The sequence below is a fragment of the Plectrocnemia conspersa genome, unplaced genomic scaffold, assembly GCF_051122295.1.
Source record: "Plectrocnemia conspersa isolate PC_06_02 unplaced genomic scaffold, ASM5112229v1 ptg000008l, whole genome shotgun sequence".
Classification (NCBI taxonomy): Eukaryota; Metazoa; Arthropoda; class Insecta; order Trichoptera; family Polycentropodidae; genus Plectrocnemia; species Plectrocnemia conspersa.
In genome coordinates, this window is record NW_028277172.1 from 22,340,605 (window position 1) to 22,358,186 (window position 17,582).

The following is a 17,582-nucleotide window of genomic DNA, read 5'->3' on the forward strand; positions in this document are numbered from 1 at the left end:
AAAGATTTTTACAACATTAAAAATCTTAACAACTTTACCAAATAAAAATGAATTTGAACATACCTTCAAATAACTTGAAGTACAGGTGGATCCAATTAGAGTTTTCTGTGTTGGCAGCACTGTAAATTAGACAGCTGTTTAATTAATAATCATGCGTGTTCAAAGTGTTAAATGTTAGTTTGCAACAATTCATTTACGAAATGGATCGCTTAACCACAGCTCAATACGTTGAAATTGTTTAATAGTTTTACAAAAATAAAAATTCTATATGAACTGTATATTAAAATTTACGGGTACATTATAATTATTTTCATTTTCCTACAGAGAAGACAATAGGGGGCCTATTTGTATTTATTTAGGTTTATAATGGGCAAAACTTGGCAGCATTCTGGTAGCACTGGCGTAATGGGCTTCTCTTCTCAACTCTGGCAGGCTCGCAAATACATTCAATGTTCGATTATAAAAAATATCTGAAGATATAGTTGAATTTGTGATTTTAAAAGAAAAAAATTCGGAAATTATAATTGAATCATCTTTACTTTATGTGAAAAATATAAATATCATATTAAAATAATATTACCTGATTTTTCAATCCTATATAAATATGAATTCGCAATAGCTAATTTTCGTTAAAAAAGTGGACTAAAGATAGGAGAATCTAACCCAACAATAATTATATTTTTTATATTTAAAAATATTAACAAAACTGATTTTTTATATTATAGACTTTTTGCATGAAGTAATTTATTTAGATCGCTCGTTTTATTTCATTATGGCAACATAGGATTATAGTTTGACAGCTGTTATATATTATTTTGGTCATTCGTACAAAATGTTACTGTCAATGCCAAAATGTAGCAAGCGATTAATATCGAACGTCAAACAATTGAATTTATGGATTCAGTCCGACAAGCCGCTCCATTTGTTCAATCCTTGCTTTAAAACGTCGCATACAGAACTACACACCACAGCGGCGAACGCATTGTTTTTCGAATTCGACAGGAAAGGTGGATACGACACTGAAATTAAAAGGCCTCCTGTCAAAACAATGGACCAGATAAAGTTTGGATTAAAAGAATTGAAGAAAGACATCAAACTTTGGAAGCAGGAAGTGAAAGACAAATTTCAAAAAGATCCATTCTTCTACTATCAAGCAGGTTTGTTTTGCCGTTTTTGGCTTATTTAAAAGCATACTTCTCTAATATATTCGATCCTACAGGATTAACTGACGTCGTCTGGGACTTTAAGGATCCGGAGGTTTTGGAAAAAATTGTTACAACCTGCGACAGCGATTTCGCTGAGGGATATAGCAAATGCGATTTAGAAATGAGCAAAGCTGGCAGAGCGCTATTTTCTGGATACCTCGATCTTAGAGTTCCGAAAGATGGAAGAGTTACAAAAGCCGGATATTGTGCCATGCGCTCCATACGATATCAAGTATACACGTTAAAATAACTTCTAAGCTTGTTGCTCGAAAAAGTTTTTGGAATTGAATTCGATAATTGATTGTTATATATGATATCAACAACAGTCTTTTTTTCTTTATGATTGATATTAGATCTTTTCTGAAAACATCAATCAAAGCAGCACAATTTGTTGTTTTACTTTTAGTTTTCACACGTTAACTTCGTTGTTATTAGCGTCTAAAGTAGCATATACATATTTACAACTTATTTTTTTTGTAAAATTTGCGCTCATTCAATTTGATACGCTTTCTGATTAAATAGCGCATTGCAGTTAATTAATAATTTCCCGGTTGATACGATAGTCGTATCATCTGTAAATGTAGTTATCATATCGCACGTAAAGCAACGATCTTGAAGTACTTCAGCTGTTGTCTTGATTAGGGAATGTACTGTTTATTGCTGTGTTGTGCTATCTAAACGTTTCTCCATTCCACAAACAAAAAATTTCAAACAACTATAATTAAAAAAAAAAAACATTGTTACTATTACAATAACTTTTTTCAGAAATCATTTAGTAGGAACGCCTGTTATGACTGGACAATGTACAACACTTTTGTAATGAAGGTCAGAGGAGACGGTCGACCTTATTTAATAAATTTGTCAATTGAAGGAACATGGGATATAACGTGGAACGATATATACCAATATGTATTATATACGAGGGGCGGACCTTATTGGCAAATTGTTAAGGTATTAGATATCACATTTAAGCACCAATCACATTATGCTCGCATGTGTTAAATCGTTTTTCAGATACCGTTTTCTAAATTCGTATTTTCATCTAAAGGCCGGTTACAAGATAAGCAATATCAAATACAAAAAGATAGAGTGACACATTTCGGAATATCTTGCGGTGAAAGAATAGCCGGCCCGTTCTCGTTAGAAATCGAATACGTAGGCAAGTCTATTATTTATATTTTAACATACATGCATAATACGTATAATGTTTTATTTAATTTAGGTGTTGAAGATGATCCTGAGCACAATGAAGAATTTGCATATGAAATGTACAAAACAGATGTATTTTTATCATAATTTATAAATCATTAACAGACTACGGTTAATTGAAGTTTTGATAAACTTTCAAAATTTATTATGCATTTTCGTAGCAACTTTCAGTAGAATTGTTTTTATCTACTGCAAAAAAATAAGGGAATTTAAATTCTTTTAGTTTTGTCTTTTACATTGTTAAGTTTATTAAAATTAATAATAATTTTGAACATGTGTTTTATTTACCAACAAATTTAACCTTGGAATGTTTTATTTGAATAATTCATATCATTTTGTAATTAAATATCGGTATTGTAATAAGAATAAGCTACAGGCTCTCTTTTAGAGGACCGTTTTGGTGGAGTCATATGTTATTTAATAAGATAATAAAATAAATGAGACTGTAAAGAAAAATATACACCCTTACTTTCGAAATGTATTTGAAGAATATAGTCACCCCACTACTTCTCCCGATATTAGCCTATTTTAATTTCACAATTGCTAGAGGGGGAGCATTGTGAGAAGTTTAAAACACAGATGCAACTTATCATTACACATATTGAATTTTTTTATTAAAAAACAATGGTCTGTGGCATCTTGTTCACCATCCATCACCCATCATTTTACTGAACTGTATAACGCCGCTTTACTTTCATTTGAGATTTGTTCTGTGATGACTAAAAATGAGAGGGATCTTTATAACTTTATATAAAATTAAAATATACATGGTGGGTATATGTACATAATATTTATTAACAAAAGACTATTCACTGCTGTCATTTCTTGAGAATTTTATATGTATTTTTAGAAATTAAATAACTCAAGCCGGCAGCTAACGTTGACATTGCAGTGACTGCCCATAGACATTGCAGTGCAGGATGATCGACATAGTTGAAAACGGGAGCACCCAATGTACTACCAACCTTTAAACAAATATTAATAAATAATCCGTTAACTAAATGGCGTAAAATGAGTTTTAGTATTTTCTAGTAAAAAGTTCAGTAACTGAAAGAAAATGAGCGATATACTGTTGCTTAGTAAGTTCTGAATTAAATTCAGCGGCGGTAGGAATCATATTCATATGTAAGGGTCACTTCATACTATCTAAAACTCAACCAAATCTACTCTAATGGGATATTTTTGAACAACGTTATCAAACATGAAGAGCACTTTATACTTTGAAGGTTTTCTAGCACAACTAAAAATTATAAACATGGTAAAAAAAAATTTTTTGTCTATCTGTAATTTATTAATCTACAGTATGTAAAAAGAATAGTCACAGCTGTAATTAGCTTCTGAATATTAAAAATAGATTTTAAATAAATTATGTAAAGAAAGCTTGATTATTTTATTTATAAATCATCAAGTAAAATACTAAAACTCATTTGTATAAATAATACTTACCAACAAAAGTTGAATCGCAGTATTGACTTTGCTAATAAAAGTTGGAACTAGTTGAGCAGTTACATGGGATCCGTCGAAATATCGGCTCAGAGTTCGCTGCAAAATTACAAATATATATATATAGCTATTATAGTTTTGCTTTAACTTTTCCTGAAACATGTTTGCAGTTGAAGTAATATTATCTTAAAAGAAAATAATAAGGTTGCACACTTACAGGCGGGGGCAGGCTCTTATAGCGTATTATGAATCCTGCCAGAACTAGAATAACATCTCGCCCGATTATGAAAGACGTCAACGGAATAGGGATCAACCCTTGCCAAGTCAGCGATACGAACAAGGTCGCGACTAATACTTTGTCGGCCATCGGATCTAGAAACGATCCCATTTTTGACATTTGGCTCTTCCAATTGCGAGCTATCCAACCGTCGAGCTATAACATAAGGCTGATGTATTTTTCGACGTGACCGATACGGCATTAAATCAGATTAGACGTACCAAGTCGGTGAATCCTGCAAACATCCAAAGACCTAAAGCTAAATTGTAATTCTCTTGCAATATTATATATCCTAAAAAAGGCGACATGGCTATACGAGTCACGCATAATAAATTCGGTATGGTGTATATATTCTCTCTCTATAAATAAAACAAATGATATTCATTAGTGTTATAATTATTGTTACATGAATGTCGAGTATTTAATAAATTAGTAAAAAAGCCAGGATTTTAGGAAGGTACTTAAAGGAAAACTATATGTAATTCGTGAATGAAACACTAATGATGTAAATTTTTATAGAACAATTTGCAGTGAATTTCGAAGGCAATGTGCAACATTGTTTTAAAATAAAATTATGTGAGTAGGTACTTATATAATTAATTAAATTATAGATTCTTCAAAAATGTTTTTTTAATAAATAACAATCAAAGTTAAAAGTTTTGTAGAGTTGAAATTTACCTCTATGGCTTCTTCGAGTTTTTCTTTAACCTTGGATTTTGTCTCTAAATACTCTTTAACTATAGAATTCTTCTTAGCCTTTATCTTGAGCTGCGTGACATTCTTTTGATGCTTGAAATCTTTGACTATGTCTTCGCCCCTCTGCCTCAATTTTTGTTCGGCTATCAGAATCTTTTCCTTGTTCTTGACTATCACTTCGTTCAAGTTCTGCGATCGCGTTCTTTCATTCTCGTTCGTGGAGTACGATCGTTCGAAAATTGGACAGACGTAAGCTGCGGTGACATTTCTAAAGACGCAAACGTGCGTCGATTTGTAAACGTGTCCAAAGTAAAATACTTTGCGAAATATAAAGCTCATATTCGCAAATATATGCACGACATTTTATATTAACCTATATTTATGCGTCAGCGGTCGCCAACATTTGACAGCGGCCGGCGTGACTGACGTAACTGACATGCGCTTCGTTTTTCCGTACAAATATTTTTAATTTATGATTTAAATATACCTAAAATAATCATACTACAAATAAAAAGCATAAAAAAATATTTTCACTATTTTTTGCAAATGGAATATGACTTTTTTGTACATTTTGGGCGGTATCTCGGTTTTAACTTGGCGGATGTTGGTTTTTAGTGTTCCAACGTTTCGGATTTGTCGGCGTAGACACGACTTAGCGAAACCTCACAAAAAATCTAACAATAAATTAAATTACACGATCTTGGCGGCCGTGAAACAAACTATTAACAATTTTTTTGGATCGACATTGGCAAATTTTATAGTTTATGAGTTGTAAATTAACTGTGAAATCAACGAGTAATACTATATGGGGAAAACGATATAAATGCCGAGTAATGTTTCTTGGTGTTTCTAGGTTTGTGCTTCTTTTTACATCTTTGTCTATCTGAACATTAGTTGTTGTTGTATTTGATGATGATAGTTAAAATTATATTGGGGTTGGACTGGATTGAAGGTAATGGGATAATTATATTTTCTTTGCGGAATAACCGGAGAATTTCTGGTTTATATTAAAGTACAAAAGTTGGCCAGTCAGTGGTCGTTTTTTTGGTAATATTTCAATTTCATTCGGATTTATAGTATTTTATTAAATGACATGCATTTTCTGGCAAATGCCCTTATCTGCCTCCCTCAAATGACGTCCCTGCCAAATTCCATGTATTTTAGTACAAAAACCAATAGTTATGCACACATGCATCTATGTATAATTAATTTTTATTATTAATGCTTGGTGGGGTAATGTAGATTGGCAATGATCCATTCGCCTCATAATCGCAATCATGCTAGTCTAGTCACTTTATGGACAACGTTGCACAAGTTGTTAGGACCGAATATGTCATATTTAAAAATAACGAAAGCAGCTGATTAGTGACACTTTATTTAAGAATTCGCTCGGGACATTCGCGTATTATGCGAAACTCTCGCAAATAAAATTTTATTACCGATTTTAATCTACAGTTCAAATTTTATAGTCACACTGTCTCAAAATGGATTCAGAATCCAGCAAGGAGCTCAAATACTTGATGTCTTTGTGCTGTTATGATCCAGATGAAGCAGTTTTGGAAGTGAGTATTGGTTGTGTACAAAATGCGTCATTTAAACAGTTTATCTGAAATATTATATTATAACAAGTGCACTGTTCAATGACATATCAGTATGAGTCACCTTTAACATTAATTGATATTTGATAGTAAAATTAATATATTTTTTTTTAGGAATTATTTCCAACTTATGAAAAATCAATAAAAGATAATAAAAACAAAGCGAATGGCGAAAATGTATACAGTTATCTGCAGAAAAATATTGAGTATACTCCAATTCAGGTCGTTCACATAATGAAAATACTATCGTCGTCCAATATTTATGATAAAGATGATATAAATAGAATTTATAAAAAAATCATCAACGAAGAAATCGACAGGTTATTAGAAAAGATAAAGGACGATTCTTTTAGTAATAAAAATGAGTTACTAAGTACTATACTGTTCTTGATATCGGAATTTTCTTCTCAGTATAACAATCGAGACGAGGTGGAACAGTTAATGTCGAAGATAGACTATTTAAAATCGATGGACTTTGAGAGAGAGGTGTATTACAGTTTACTCTCTCACCAATCGGACGATCTGTTGAATGCGTTGTCAATTTTTGAGTCACAAAAGCCTTTACAAATCACATGGCCGATGGATTCTGAAGTTATGCTTAAATTATGCTTTATTTCCAACAAACATTGGTTAAAAGAAATCGTTGCACAGTTATCGACTTCATTAGAGCATGATTACGAATTCCCTTTACATCCGGATAGTATCGCCGTTAAACTTTGGCAGTTGGTTTTGATTAATCTCTTGAATAACACATCTCAAAATGTCGACTTATCTTTGTTCGTCGATAAGTTTCATAGTCTTATTTCGTACATAGAAAATGACAATACTAATGATTTTTTACGCATGTATTTCAACGAGATTAGTAGAGAATTTAATTTGATAGCATTTTGTAACTCAAATTCTAAACGTAAGTCGTTTCATTGCTGGAATAATATATTTTGCAATAACAGCGCTTTATCTACCATATCGCAAATGTGCAATTTATCTCAAATCGATTCTTTTGAAATGAAACAAGTACTTAACGCAAACTGTAAGCTGTTAAAGAAGATAGACAAGAACATAGATTGTACTAATCAATGGGACGTTATGAATTACAATGCTTATTGTCTTATCACAAAAGTGATCAATTTGATATGTTCTAACGTTGGTATAATTTTGGACGACGGACAATTATCGTCGAATATCGAGGAGCTGAAAGAGTTAATTTCAAGTCTTAATCCAGTCAGTTACAGGATTGAAATAATGCATAATATTTTTACATGTTTGTTTATTCGCTATGAATACTTTTCTTGCGAAGAAAGTAAGCCGAATCAAAACACGTCGTCATATTCTGACTGCTCATATTTTGCGGTACAGAATGTAGAATACTTAAAGACGTTTTCCAACTGTCGAGGATTCGTTTGCGATCAAAAGCTATTGAAGGAGATTGTACTTTTACTTAAAGAGTGTGTTTTTGATATACTCGAGCAAAACATGATATCTAAAGATAACGAAAACTATGAAATTCACATGAGCGAGTTGAAAACATTGGAGAATTATATATCGAGTGCTATATGGCGATGGGAATTAATTAAGACTGCTACGTTCGAAGAAGCAAATGTACTTCACTTGTGTGATTTCTATAAGAACATTAACGATAGCAGCAGTGATGATTCTAAATCGATCGGATTACCAGTTAGAAGAAAAAAGAAATTTAAGAAGCAACGATCTAAATCGCTACATGAAAAGAGACCACTTAATAAGGATAAGCCGAAAGGTATGCAAATAAATAACTAATTCAATTGAGCCTATTTTTATTTTGTGTTTTTTTTCAGACGTACTACGCAGTATTAACAAGCCAGATTTTATTAGTTTGATGCTTTCTTCTCCGAGCACTTTATTGGCACTATGTCTAGAATCAAACAATTTTATTAACGCATACAAAATAACTGAGGTTTGATTTTTTGATATAATCTAAAATACGTTCTTTTTATATGAATACTTTTTCTTTTAGATCTACGATATGTCTAACACTGAGGCTTATATGGAAGTATATTTTACAGAACAGTTCATTGCAATCGTCAAACGCATAAAAAACATGTCGACACATTTTGATACATCTTCTAATATAAATCAAATCGAAATAGTAACTGGAAGTTCTGTCATATCGACGACTGTCGTGAGTATAGTCGAGAGTTTTCTCTCGATGCAAAAGTTTCCATACAACTCTGAATTATCCGATATGGTGGAAACTTACCCACAATTCTTCCCACCGCAAATATACGACTACTCAAACAGTGCTATGATTTATCTCATCGATTTGTTGATGAGCACGGGCGTTAACTATGATATAACCTGCGGAATACTAAACGTCGCCGAGAAGAAATCGCAAGAAATCACAACTAAGTTAGACGGAAACGATTCAAAAAATCTTCATTTTGTATTTTTTATCAGAAATATGATTAGTTTGTTTTGTGGCGCACATCAAAATAACTACCATAACATTAAGAACACAGGCATATGTCACTTTTTAATCAACGATAAATTACCCTTTGTATACAAAGACTATGAATTTTTTGTGGATAATATGCTTATAATTTCAAATTTTCATATATATTTCTTTGATGGTATTAAAAAAATGTCTAAAGATAAAATCGAGACGTTCACAGAAATTTTAACGAAACAAAGAAAGCTCTTGATACCATCTGATATCTGCAACGTAGCAGTTGAAATTGAAATTTCTGAACAGGACTGCTGTTACCTGAATTACTTTCTTACGTATCTATATAAATTATCTCATTTAATGATACTAGCAGAAGATTCGATCAACGAAGAAAGTAATGCTAGTATAAAGTTGGAAATATTGAATATATCGACGCATAAAATAATCAGTGATTTGATGAGTAAAAACTTACCTATAGATATAATTGAAACGTTTTGTAAAAAACTCGGTATTAATTTGATTCATAAAATTGGTTTAAATCATTGTCCTCCTATAAAATGTTCCTTTACAAATTCTGAATCTGTAACATATGGAGATCTTTTTGAAATTGCCGATGGCGATGATTATTCTGAAGAGGAATCAATTCCTATGAATTTTCAAAGACCCAATCAAAATGTTGCTACTTATGTTTTGATCAACAATTGGGTGATAGCAAATATTTTGAAGAAAATTCATTCCGACAACACTGAACATGTTTTGCAGCAAAGCATCGATACGAGAACAAAATTTTTAGACACCTATCTACAAATGAAAAGATTTGATGTTCTCAAAAAATTAAACTACAACAACAAAGCTTTGGCTGCTTTGCATTATTCGTACGATTCGAACTCACTGCGTGCATTGTTGTTAAAAACCATCAATACGGAAAGTTTTGAAAGGAGTCTAAAGATCATTAATTCGCTACCGGAACACATGTTATCTAATCCATCTCTCGAACATCTCAAGAACACTATCCTGTATAAGCTATCGCAAGATTGCGAATTACGCAATCATTGGAGCTACTTGTTTTCAATAACAAACGTTCACGAAAGAGCTGAAGAAATTATTGAAAACCTTACACGCTGGGATTACGATGGCGTCCTAAAAATATTGAATTTTTTGAATCACCACACCGATATTAAAAATGAAGATTTAAAAAGTCAAATCATTAAATGGATGGACAACATCCACGTGTATCAGAAGGTACTTTTTGATTACATACATTGTTTATAATGTGATATAATAATGAATTTTCTTTGCAGATTTCTCAAATTATCGGACGTGATAGCTGGGCTGAAGTTTATTCGCTTTCTAATGAAGATCCTGAATATATACTTCAATTGCTTTTAGACACTGATCAGGTATAGATTAAAATGTGTAATGAATCTTCAAAAAGTTTCTGGAAGTTTTTATGAGAACAGGAAAAAATTAGTTAATATGTATTTAAGTAAAAAAAAAACATTTTTTTACTTAAATACTGTTTTTTTTTAGATTTTTTTATGGGATAACCCTCGAAAATATTTTTTAAAACATGTAATTTCAGTGAAATTATATCAGAATACAGACTGAGGAACATTCTGAATACAGAATGAGGGACATCATTTCAGCTTTTTCTAGGGTTGGGATTAAAATTGGCCAGACAGCAATTATATTGTCCTGTTATATTTAATTAATGGTTATTTTGGCCACAATGGTTACAATTTTGAAAACGTCTAGTAAATGTCTATTTTTACATTTTAGAAAGTCAGGTGGTGATTTCTCTTGAAGGTTGATTTATATATTGCCTTTGTTTAAATGATGCTTTCTAACGTGGAATAATATAGGATACAAAATCGTAACCAATGTATGGTTAACAATTTATTACTTACTACCTAAGAAAGACCGGGAACTTTTTGAATAACCTATGTGTGCTATTTTATAAGACGACTGTTAACAATATTTTTATTTTCAGTTTGAACTCTGTCTTCAATGGAGCAACTTTCATGAAATTTCTTACAACATGAAAAATTTAATTCTACACAATTTGATCAAACAGTATCCTACAAGCTTACCGCCAAACAATCTAAACACGCTCATCATAGACATGCCAATTCATCAATCGATCGCACTTTGTAAAGACATGCTGATGAAACTGAGGAACATAGACGCTTTAAAGACCATTACGAAATTTCTCATACAAAACTCACAGGAATATTTACAGTTTGAAAATATCCGAATCGGTATTGAGATCATATCGCACATAGAATTGTCCGAACGTAACTTCTTCTGGGAACTTATAACCATGCCTTTACTGATAATTGAGCAGTTTTTAATGAACGCAAAACTCGATAAATTGGGCAGGATTTTAAAGTTGATAAAACCTTTGCTAAAAAGTGATCCGTTGGGCGATAATTTATTTTATAACATGTCGCTGATAAACAGTGCAACCATATCGATAAATTCTGTGGATGCTCTCTTAAGAATTTACGCTGCTAAAGCTTTAGAGTTTAAATCTAGCAAGAATAAGACCTCGGCTTATTATAATCAACCCAAAGAATTATTGATACAGTCGATCGATTCGATCAACCAGATCGGTTCTGGAGCGTTTGTTATGCCCGAAGTAGTGCCCAATAAGGATCAGTGGGTCGCCGATAATTTCTCTAATCATTGTATGGTGTGCAAGACGACAATATTTTCAATTTTGATTAGGAGACATCATTGTAGAAGGTGCGGTAGATTAGTTTGTTATTCGTGTTCGAGACGCAAGATGATTATCGCCGGACATTATAGCGATATAAAAGTGAGATTCTGTGACGAGTGCCATAAGCAAACGGTAAATAAAGCTGAGACGGAGACGAACCACATATCTGAGTTTCCGCCAACTACGTCAGTACAAAGTGATTCGCCTTCGATGGAGTGGTGTTTAACGATGAACGAGAAACATAACAGAGAAGTGAGAAAGGAGTTCATCTACGATTTTTCACCCAACGTGAATCTGTGTTTATCTATTATGAAAATGCATTCAATTAATTTAGCATATCCAAGGTATATTCAATCGGGTTTAGTCATAGCGTTTATTTTTGCATGAATAATAGTTTTTTAATGCAGTTTAAATTATTCATTAAATTGATTTTAACAATTTAAAGGTATATACAGTAGACCCCCCAATAACACGGTAAATTGGGGGTGTGCTATTTAGGTGAGTGTAGTTGGGGGATTAGAAAATACTCATACATTTTTTTGCAATACATACATACGAATCAGGCGCGTGTGGTGAGTTATCCTCCCTTTGGCGGGCATTCAAATTGCACGTCCCCAATTTACCGTGTTATTGGGGGGTCTACTGTAATATCTTATATGAAGAAAAGATCAATATGTATAAACCGCAAAAGAGTTAAATAAAATAAACACGATGACTCGACCCAATATGTTTATTCATTCGATGTTCATTATTTAATAAATTATTATTTTCAATTTAGATTTTTGCTTGATCGAAGTTCGGAACTTTCAAAAGCAGCTGCTAACACAGAAGACGGAGTTTTAGAGTTGGTGCATATGAGACGAGCTCTTTTGCTATCTTGCGCAGTTTTATACGCAAGACCAATACCGACAGCTTCTGCTTCCATCACCGACACTGCGTTAGTCCATACTGAACACCAACTGGCCGTCACTGATGCACTAGCTCGTCTTGCCACCAACGGATGCCATAATATGATGCCACAAGTCGACTCAATAAATAGTAATTAATTTAATTTATACTCAAAGTACTAAGCATTTAATTTGTCAGCTTCGACTGAAGGCATATGTAATATATTTCATTGTTATATATATCATTTCACCTCACGATCATATTTATTTTGATGAATGTATGGATATACGAAGATGAGTCAAATGATAATCTTAAATATTTATTATTAACGACAAGATACAAAAGTATATAATTTGATCTTCAATTCAAATTTTCCTCGTATTATTATACCATTTATCATACAAAGTTCGCAATTCCGCTGTCTTTTTCATATTATCATCCGTGATTAAATAAATTTCACAAAAAAATAATTGTAAAACATACTTTTTTTGAGATGCACAAAAATCTTAAATTTTGAGCTGAAGACTATTATTGATATTTTTGAAAAAAAAACAGCAAAATTACCTAAGAAATTTAAAATGCAACTAGTTAGAGATTTTTTCCTTTTTTTCAGTAAATAAAATTCGGTTGATGTAAAAAATGCACAGACTAGAGAATATAAGTTCTGTGTATGCACATAATGTGTTTGCTCTTGTGTTTTTGTGGCGATTTTGTAATATAAGCTGCTCAATCCTCCTTTGTAAAAAAAGGGCATGACTGTTTCTAGAATTATACATACTAATATCGTCATATTTTAATTATTTTTTAATTTCACTCTTGTGTCTGTGACCAACTCGCATTTAACAAAAAGAAAAAATATAAAACTTTGTATTTTAAAGTATTTATATTTACACGAAATATATGATTTTTTTTTTATTAATTATTTTAACCTTTTTAAATTTTAAGGAAGATGATTACATGCATCAATCAAAGTTTTAAATTTATACATGTCAGTTTAATGTGATGAACCTCCAATGTTGAGGACATTGTAGTTCTTCTTACAAAATGTTTGGACATTAGTTGTTTTTCCAAAAGTGGTGATATTTTTGCGATTGGTCTTTTTTGTGAGCACGATGGTTTTTGATTTTTTTTCCATAATGGAGCTTGTAGAGAATGCCCAGCACTATCCGTTTCGATAATAAAACAAATTGGACATTTTCGTATAATTTTGCTTCGAGATTGTTTATAGTAACTGACATTTTTATAATTTCAGCGCATTATATTCGCGAGTTGATGAAAGCGGAAAAGTGGGATTTGGCGCTGGAAATGTCCACCAAGTTTGGTATGCCTCAATCGGGGGTGTTAGCAGCGTGGGGAAAAGCTTGCCTCAAAAGCGGTTGCTTCAATATGGCGCGGAAAAAGTTTGCGATATGCTTCAAGAAGAACGCCAGTGCTATAAATCAAGGAAACGATAACGCCGACAACCAATCATTTACGGAGTCGATAATATCTCATACAGAAAGCTACAGTGATCTATCTCGGATCAAAAACAATTCAGCACTGCTCGATGAGATCATTATGCTTATAGAAAACAATAGCTACTATATGAGTCCGCAGATATTGAAGAAAACTGAGATTATTAAGGTATTTCTTGTATATATGTTGCAGTGAATATGTTTTACCAGTGTAATTATTTATATTTACTGTAATTATTTAAATATAATCTAATTTACTCAATCAGTTAAAATATATCAAAAAAATGATTTACAATTTCACTGTTTGTGCGAAAAAGACGAAGCTAGAGTTGAGTTTGGTTAATTTTTTAGGTAAGGTTTGGGTTTGAACAGCAAATGGACGTTTCACAACTGTCAAATTGAGTTTCATAGACATTTTAGAGCAACATATAATTTCACCTTTGCCTATTGATTAAATTATATTTTTGCTAGTAGGCCAATGAAAAAGTATTCACTGTAACATATACATATATAATTTTATGTAAAATGCATTATTATGATAAATATTGAAGTCTACTTAATTAAAACGGCCAGGGCCGAGAGGAATCTTTTCTATAGCATAAAATATAAGCATTTAAATTCTTTTCACTTTCAATGATCTATTTTTATTTTTAGGATCAATCTGAGATTTCATCAACTGAACCACTGCTCAACATAATACACGCTTTGTCGTCTTTGCAAAAAATTAAACAAGGCGATTTTTCCGATTTTGAAACCAGCGCTCAATATGTGAAGAAAACCAAGCAATCGATACTGACCAAGAAGCACAACTATCAAAATGAAAAGCTCGAGTTCAAGCGAAAACTTGAATCGTTTTTTTATAAAGAATGCGTATATTATTTGACGACGTACGGTACGCACAGGGCGTTGATAAATTTCTATTTGAAGTACGGAGATTTAGCTGAGGCCCTGCAGCACTGTCAATTGCACAGTGTTGAAAAAGAAACGTTCACCGATGTTATATTTATGACATATCTGAAGAACGATATTATTAACACTCTGTTGAAGACCATGTTTGAAATTGACAGCACTTGGACGATGTGGACGGTAATTTAATGGCAATTTTTTGTTAAGACTTTTCGAAGAACTATCGATTTATTTATTTTCAGGATTACTTGTTGTACGCCTGTCGTGTACTGGAGCACAAAGGATGGTTGCAACATTTACACTCGGTTCAAATCGGCATCGGAGACTACGTGAGAGCTGCTATCACTTGTGTTGCATTGTATACTCGCCCAACTCAGCCTCCTCACGTGGCCAATTTACATGTTCGAAATCATTACTTGGCTCAAGCCAGAGGTCATCTACAGCACGTTCCAAGAAATGTCACAAAAGGTATGAAAAAAAATTATATTGTGGGAATTACTCTTCAAAGAGCTCACAAAGGAATCGATAATTGATTAAAGTATAATTTCCTCGTAAATAAGAATTATCTATTATCATTTTTAACAGAGACCGATCAGACACAAACGAGATCTTTACACTTACGAATGGATAGTGCGTCGATGGAAAAACATAACAACACCATCATGAGACAGATGGAGATCATTACGTTTTTATACGTGAACGAAATGTCAGGAAGGATCACAGAAAAGATGATAAACGATCTAATGATAGTCGGAATCGAAGATAATCGCTCTAATCAATGCAGTTTGCCCACACTCTTTGGATCCCAAATAGAAAGAATAAAGTTAGGAGCGCTTTTGTTGATTTGCGGAACGGACATTAGAGAGGGTTTCGCTTATGTTTCAAGGTATATTATATACATTCATGGTCTTTATATTGTGTTTATTTTTGACAATAAAAATAAGGGATATCGTCATATAACTCGTAATATCATTTCAGATTAATAAAAGAATACCAATTAAATGCTTCGAAGTTATTCATCACTGCAACGAGAGAGCTTATAAATAACGATCGATATGAAGAAATACCGCTCATTTGCGAGCTAATCCAAAAAGTTATGACTGAAAATTCTAGGTATTTATTTTTTTATATATATAATATTATATCTGTGCTGAATAGTATTTGATGTAATAAAATCTTTTCAGTAAAATTATCGACGATTTAGTGGAAGCGAGCGTATCGATGATTGTCCGAAGGTGTGATTCAAATGGTCAGTTGTTTGACGAAGTTGCCGAAATGCTAATCGCAAAAACTGAAAATGTTTCAATAAAGGTATAGAATTATATATTTTTATTACGATGTAATGTTTATATTATATTAATAATGATGGTTTTTCAGATCTCTTGTTATATAGAGTGTAGAATTCTAAAAACAGCATATCACTTGGCGATACAAAATAAAAGATTCAACGATTTGAAGAGAATCATGAGAGAAGCGGAGAAATTAGGACAAATTGAAGTTAAAAATGCGTGCCTTAAAAAAATATCAGCGTTGAAGTTATAAAAGTTTATTATTATTTCAATAACTTACAACAAAATGCAATTAATATAATGTACATTTTGTATTAAACGATTCACATTCCGATCGAATAACTCTTCATCGACCATCAACTATTGTTCGTACATTCATTTAAAATACATATATTTTTTTATTTAACATAAGGACAAAATAATTTTGAAACGCATCTAAGGTTGATTTATATAAGTGTATCTCTTTTCATGTACTATTAAATAAATATATATTTTTAATCCACTCCAATTCATTCATTTATATAAACCTATACAGTTTAACTTAATATGTAACAAGCCTTTTAGCGCGCACTAAAATAGTTACATACAAACGTATGAATACTTTTTTCTTATATTAAATAAAAAACATATAATTTGCAAGTTTATAAAAAACTTATTGAGTTGCCTTCGTTTTATTCTTTTCCTTTTTTACTTTTTTTAGTCCCTCCATATTTGATCGTAATAAATGCGAATACGCTTTTTGAAATTTTAACACATCACTCTTGTTGATGATTGTTGACAATTTTTTATTTTTTGCTGACGCTCTCACAATGCAAGTGTAATTGATTGGCTGGGATTGATTTAATGTTTCCCTCGGCGTCGAAGATTTCCTATCGTCATCTAAAATAGAAAATATGTCACAAAAATCACACCGATTGATAACTATATATTTAAATCTTACATTGTTTGATAGTCATCAGTATGCTGCCTGATTTTTTGCTCCTTTGAAACATTTTAGTGAGCTGCGTCAGAAACTGAAACGAGTAAGATTGCATTCAAAACATATGTAAAAAATAACCTCAAAAATAATCAATATGAAGACAGCAAATCATTTTTAAGGCGCAATTTTGAGGATGTATTTACCTCCTCGTTGTTAAGGAGCACCATGTTGTTATGAAATTAAATCACGACACGACTCAATATTGATGACGGCGAGACGCCACAACCTGTATGCGACAACTCACCGATGTAGCTGTCAAAATTTCGACGGAGCTAATTGAAAAGCTAAGGAAGCGCTAACTAAGAAACGTTCTAAAAACTATTTTTATACTTTCATGTCATCAGGGTTCATTTATTTAATTTAAATAAATAAATTTCTTTATCTTGCCTCGCACCTAGACTGTTTGCAATTTTATTTACATAAATGCTAAATGCTTCTTAAAGGTCTCTGCCCACTACACCGTATCAATAAATCTACTAATTTTCCAGACATCATCA

General features: G+C 32.1%; 4 protein-coding genes across 4 annotated transcripts; 2 read left to right on the forward strand and 2 right to left on the reverse strand.

Moving 5' to 3' along the window:
• Nucleotides 1-750: 750 nt before the first annotated feature.
• On the forward strand, nt 751-2,686 carry CIA30 (complex I intermediate-associated protein 30). The gene is made up of 5 exons (XM_088191159.1): nt 751-1,157; nt 1,220-1,437; nt 1,971-2,156; nt 2,220-2,364; nt 2,428-2,686. The coding sequence occupies exons 1-5, from the start codon at nt 833-835 to the stop codon at nt 2,499-2,501; spliced, it is 948 nt and encodes a 315-aa protein (XP_088047285.1). The 5' UTR covers nt 751-832; the 3' UTR covers nt 2,502-2,686.
• A 498-nt stretch (nt 2,687-3,184) lies between these two features.
• CLS (cardiolipin synthase) lies at nt 3,185-6,074 on the reverse strand. The gene is made up of 5 exons (XM_088191158.1): nt 4,813-6,074; nt 4,356-4,493; nt 4,075-4,290; nt 3,861-3,956; nt 3,185-3,379 (listed from the first exon to the last, which is right to left on the reverse strand). The coding sequence occupies exons 1-5, from the start codon at nt 5,167-5,169 to the stop codon at nt 3,233-3,235; spliced, it is 954 nt and encodes a 317-aa protein (XP_088047284.1). The 5' UTR covers nt 5,170-6,074; the 3' UTR covers nt 3,185-3,232.
• An 82-nt stretch (nt 6,075-6,156) lies between these two features.
• On the forward strand, nt 6,157-16,609 carry Sptz (zinc finger FYVE-type containing 26 spastizin). Its single transcript, XM_088191157.1, has 14 exons — nt 6,157-6,392; nt 6,543-8,184; nt 8,243-8,361; nt 8,422-10,092; nt 10,152-10,250; nt 10,841-11,913; nt 12,348-12,607; nt 13,710-14,080; nt 14,566-14,997; nt 15,060-15,285; nt 15,403-15,703; nt 15,796-15,930; nt 16,002-16,128; nt 16,195-16,609. Exons 1-14 carry the CDS (start codon nt 6,315-6,317, stop codon nt 16,357-16,359), a joined length of 6,699 nt encoding a protein of 2,232 aa, XP_088047283.1. The 5' UTR covers nt 6,157-6,314; the 3' UTR covers nt 16,360-16,609.
• On the reverse strand, nt 16,348-17,362 carry Srp14 (signal recognition particle 14). Its single transcript, XM_088191160.1, has 3 exons — nt 17,229-17,362; nt 17,047-17,119; nt 16,348-16,985 (listed from the first exon to the last, which is right to left on the reverse strand). Exons 1-3 carry the CDS (start codon nt 17,250-17,252, stop codon nt 16,759-16,761), a joined length of 324 nt encoding a protein of 107 aa, XP_088047286.1. The 5' UTR covers nt 17,253-17,362; the 3' UTR covers nt 16,348-16,758.
• Between the last annotated feature and the right edge of the window lie 220 nt (nt 17,363-17,582).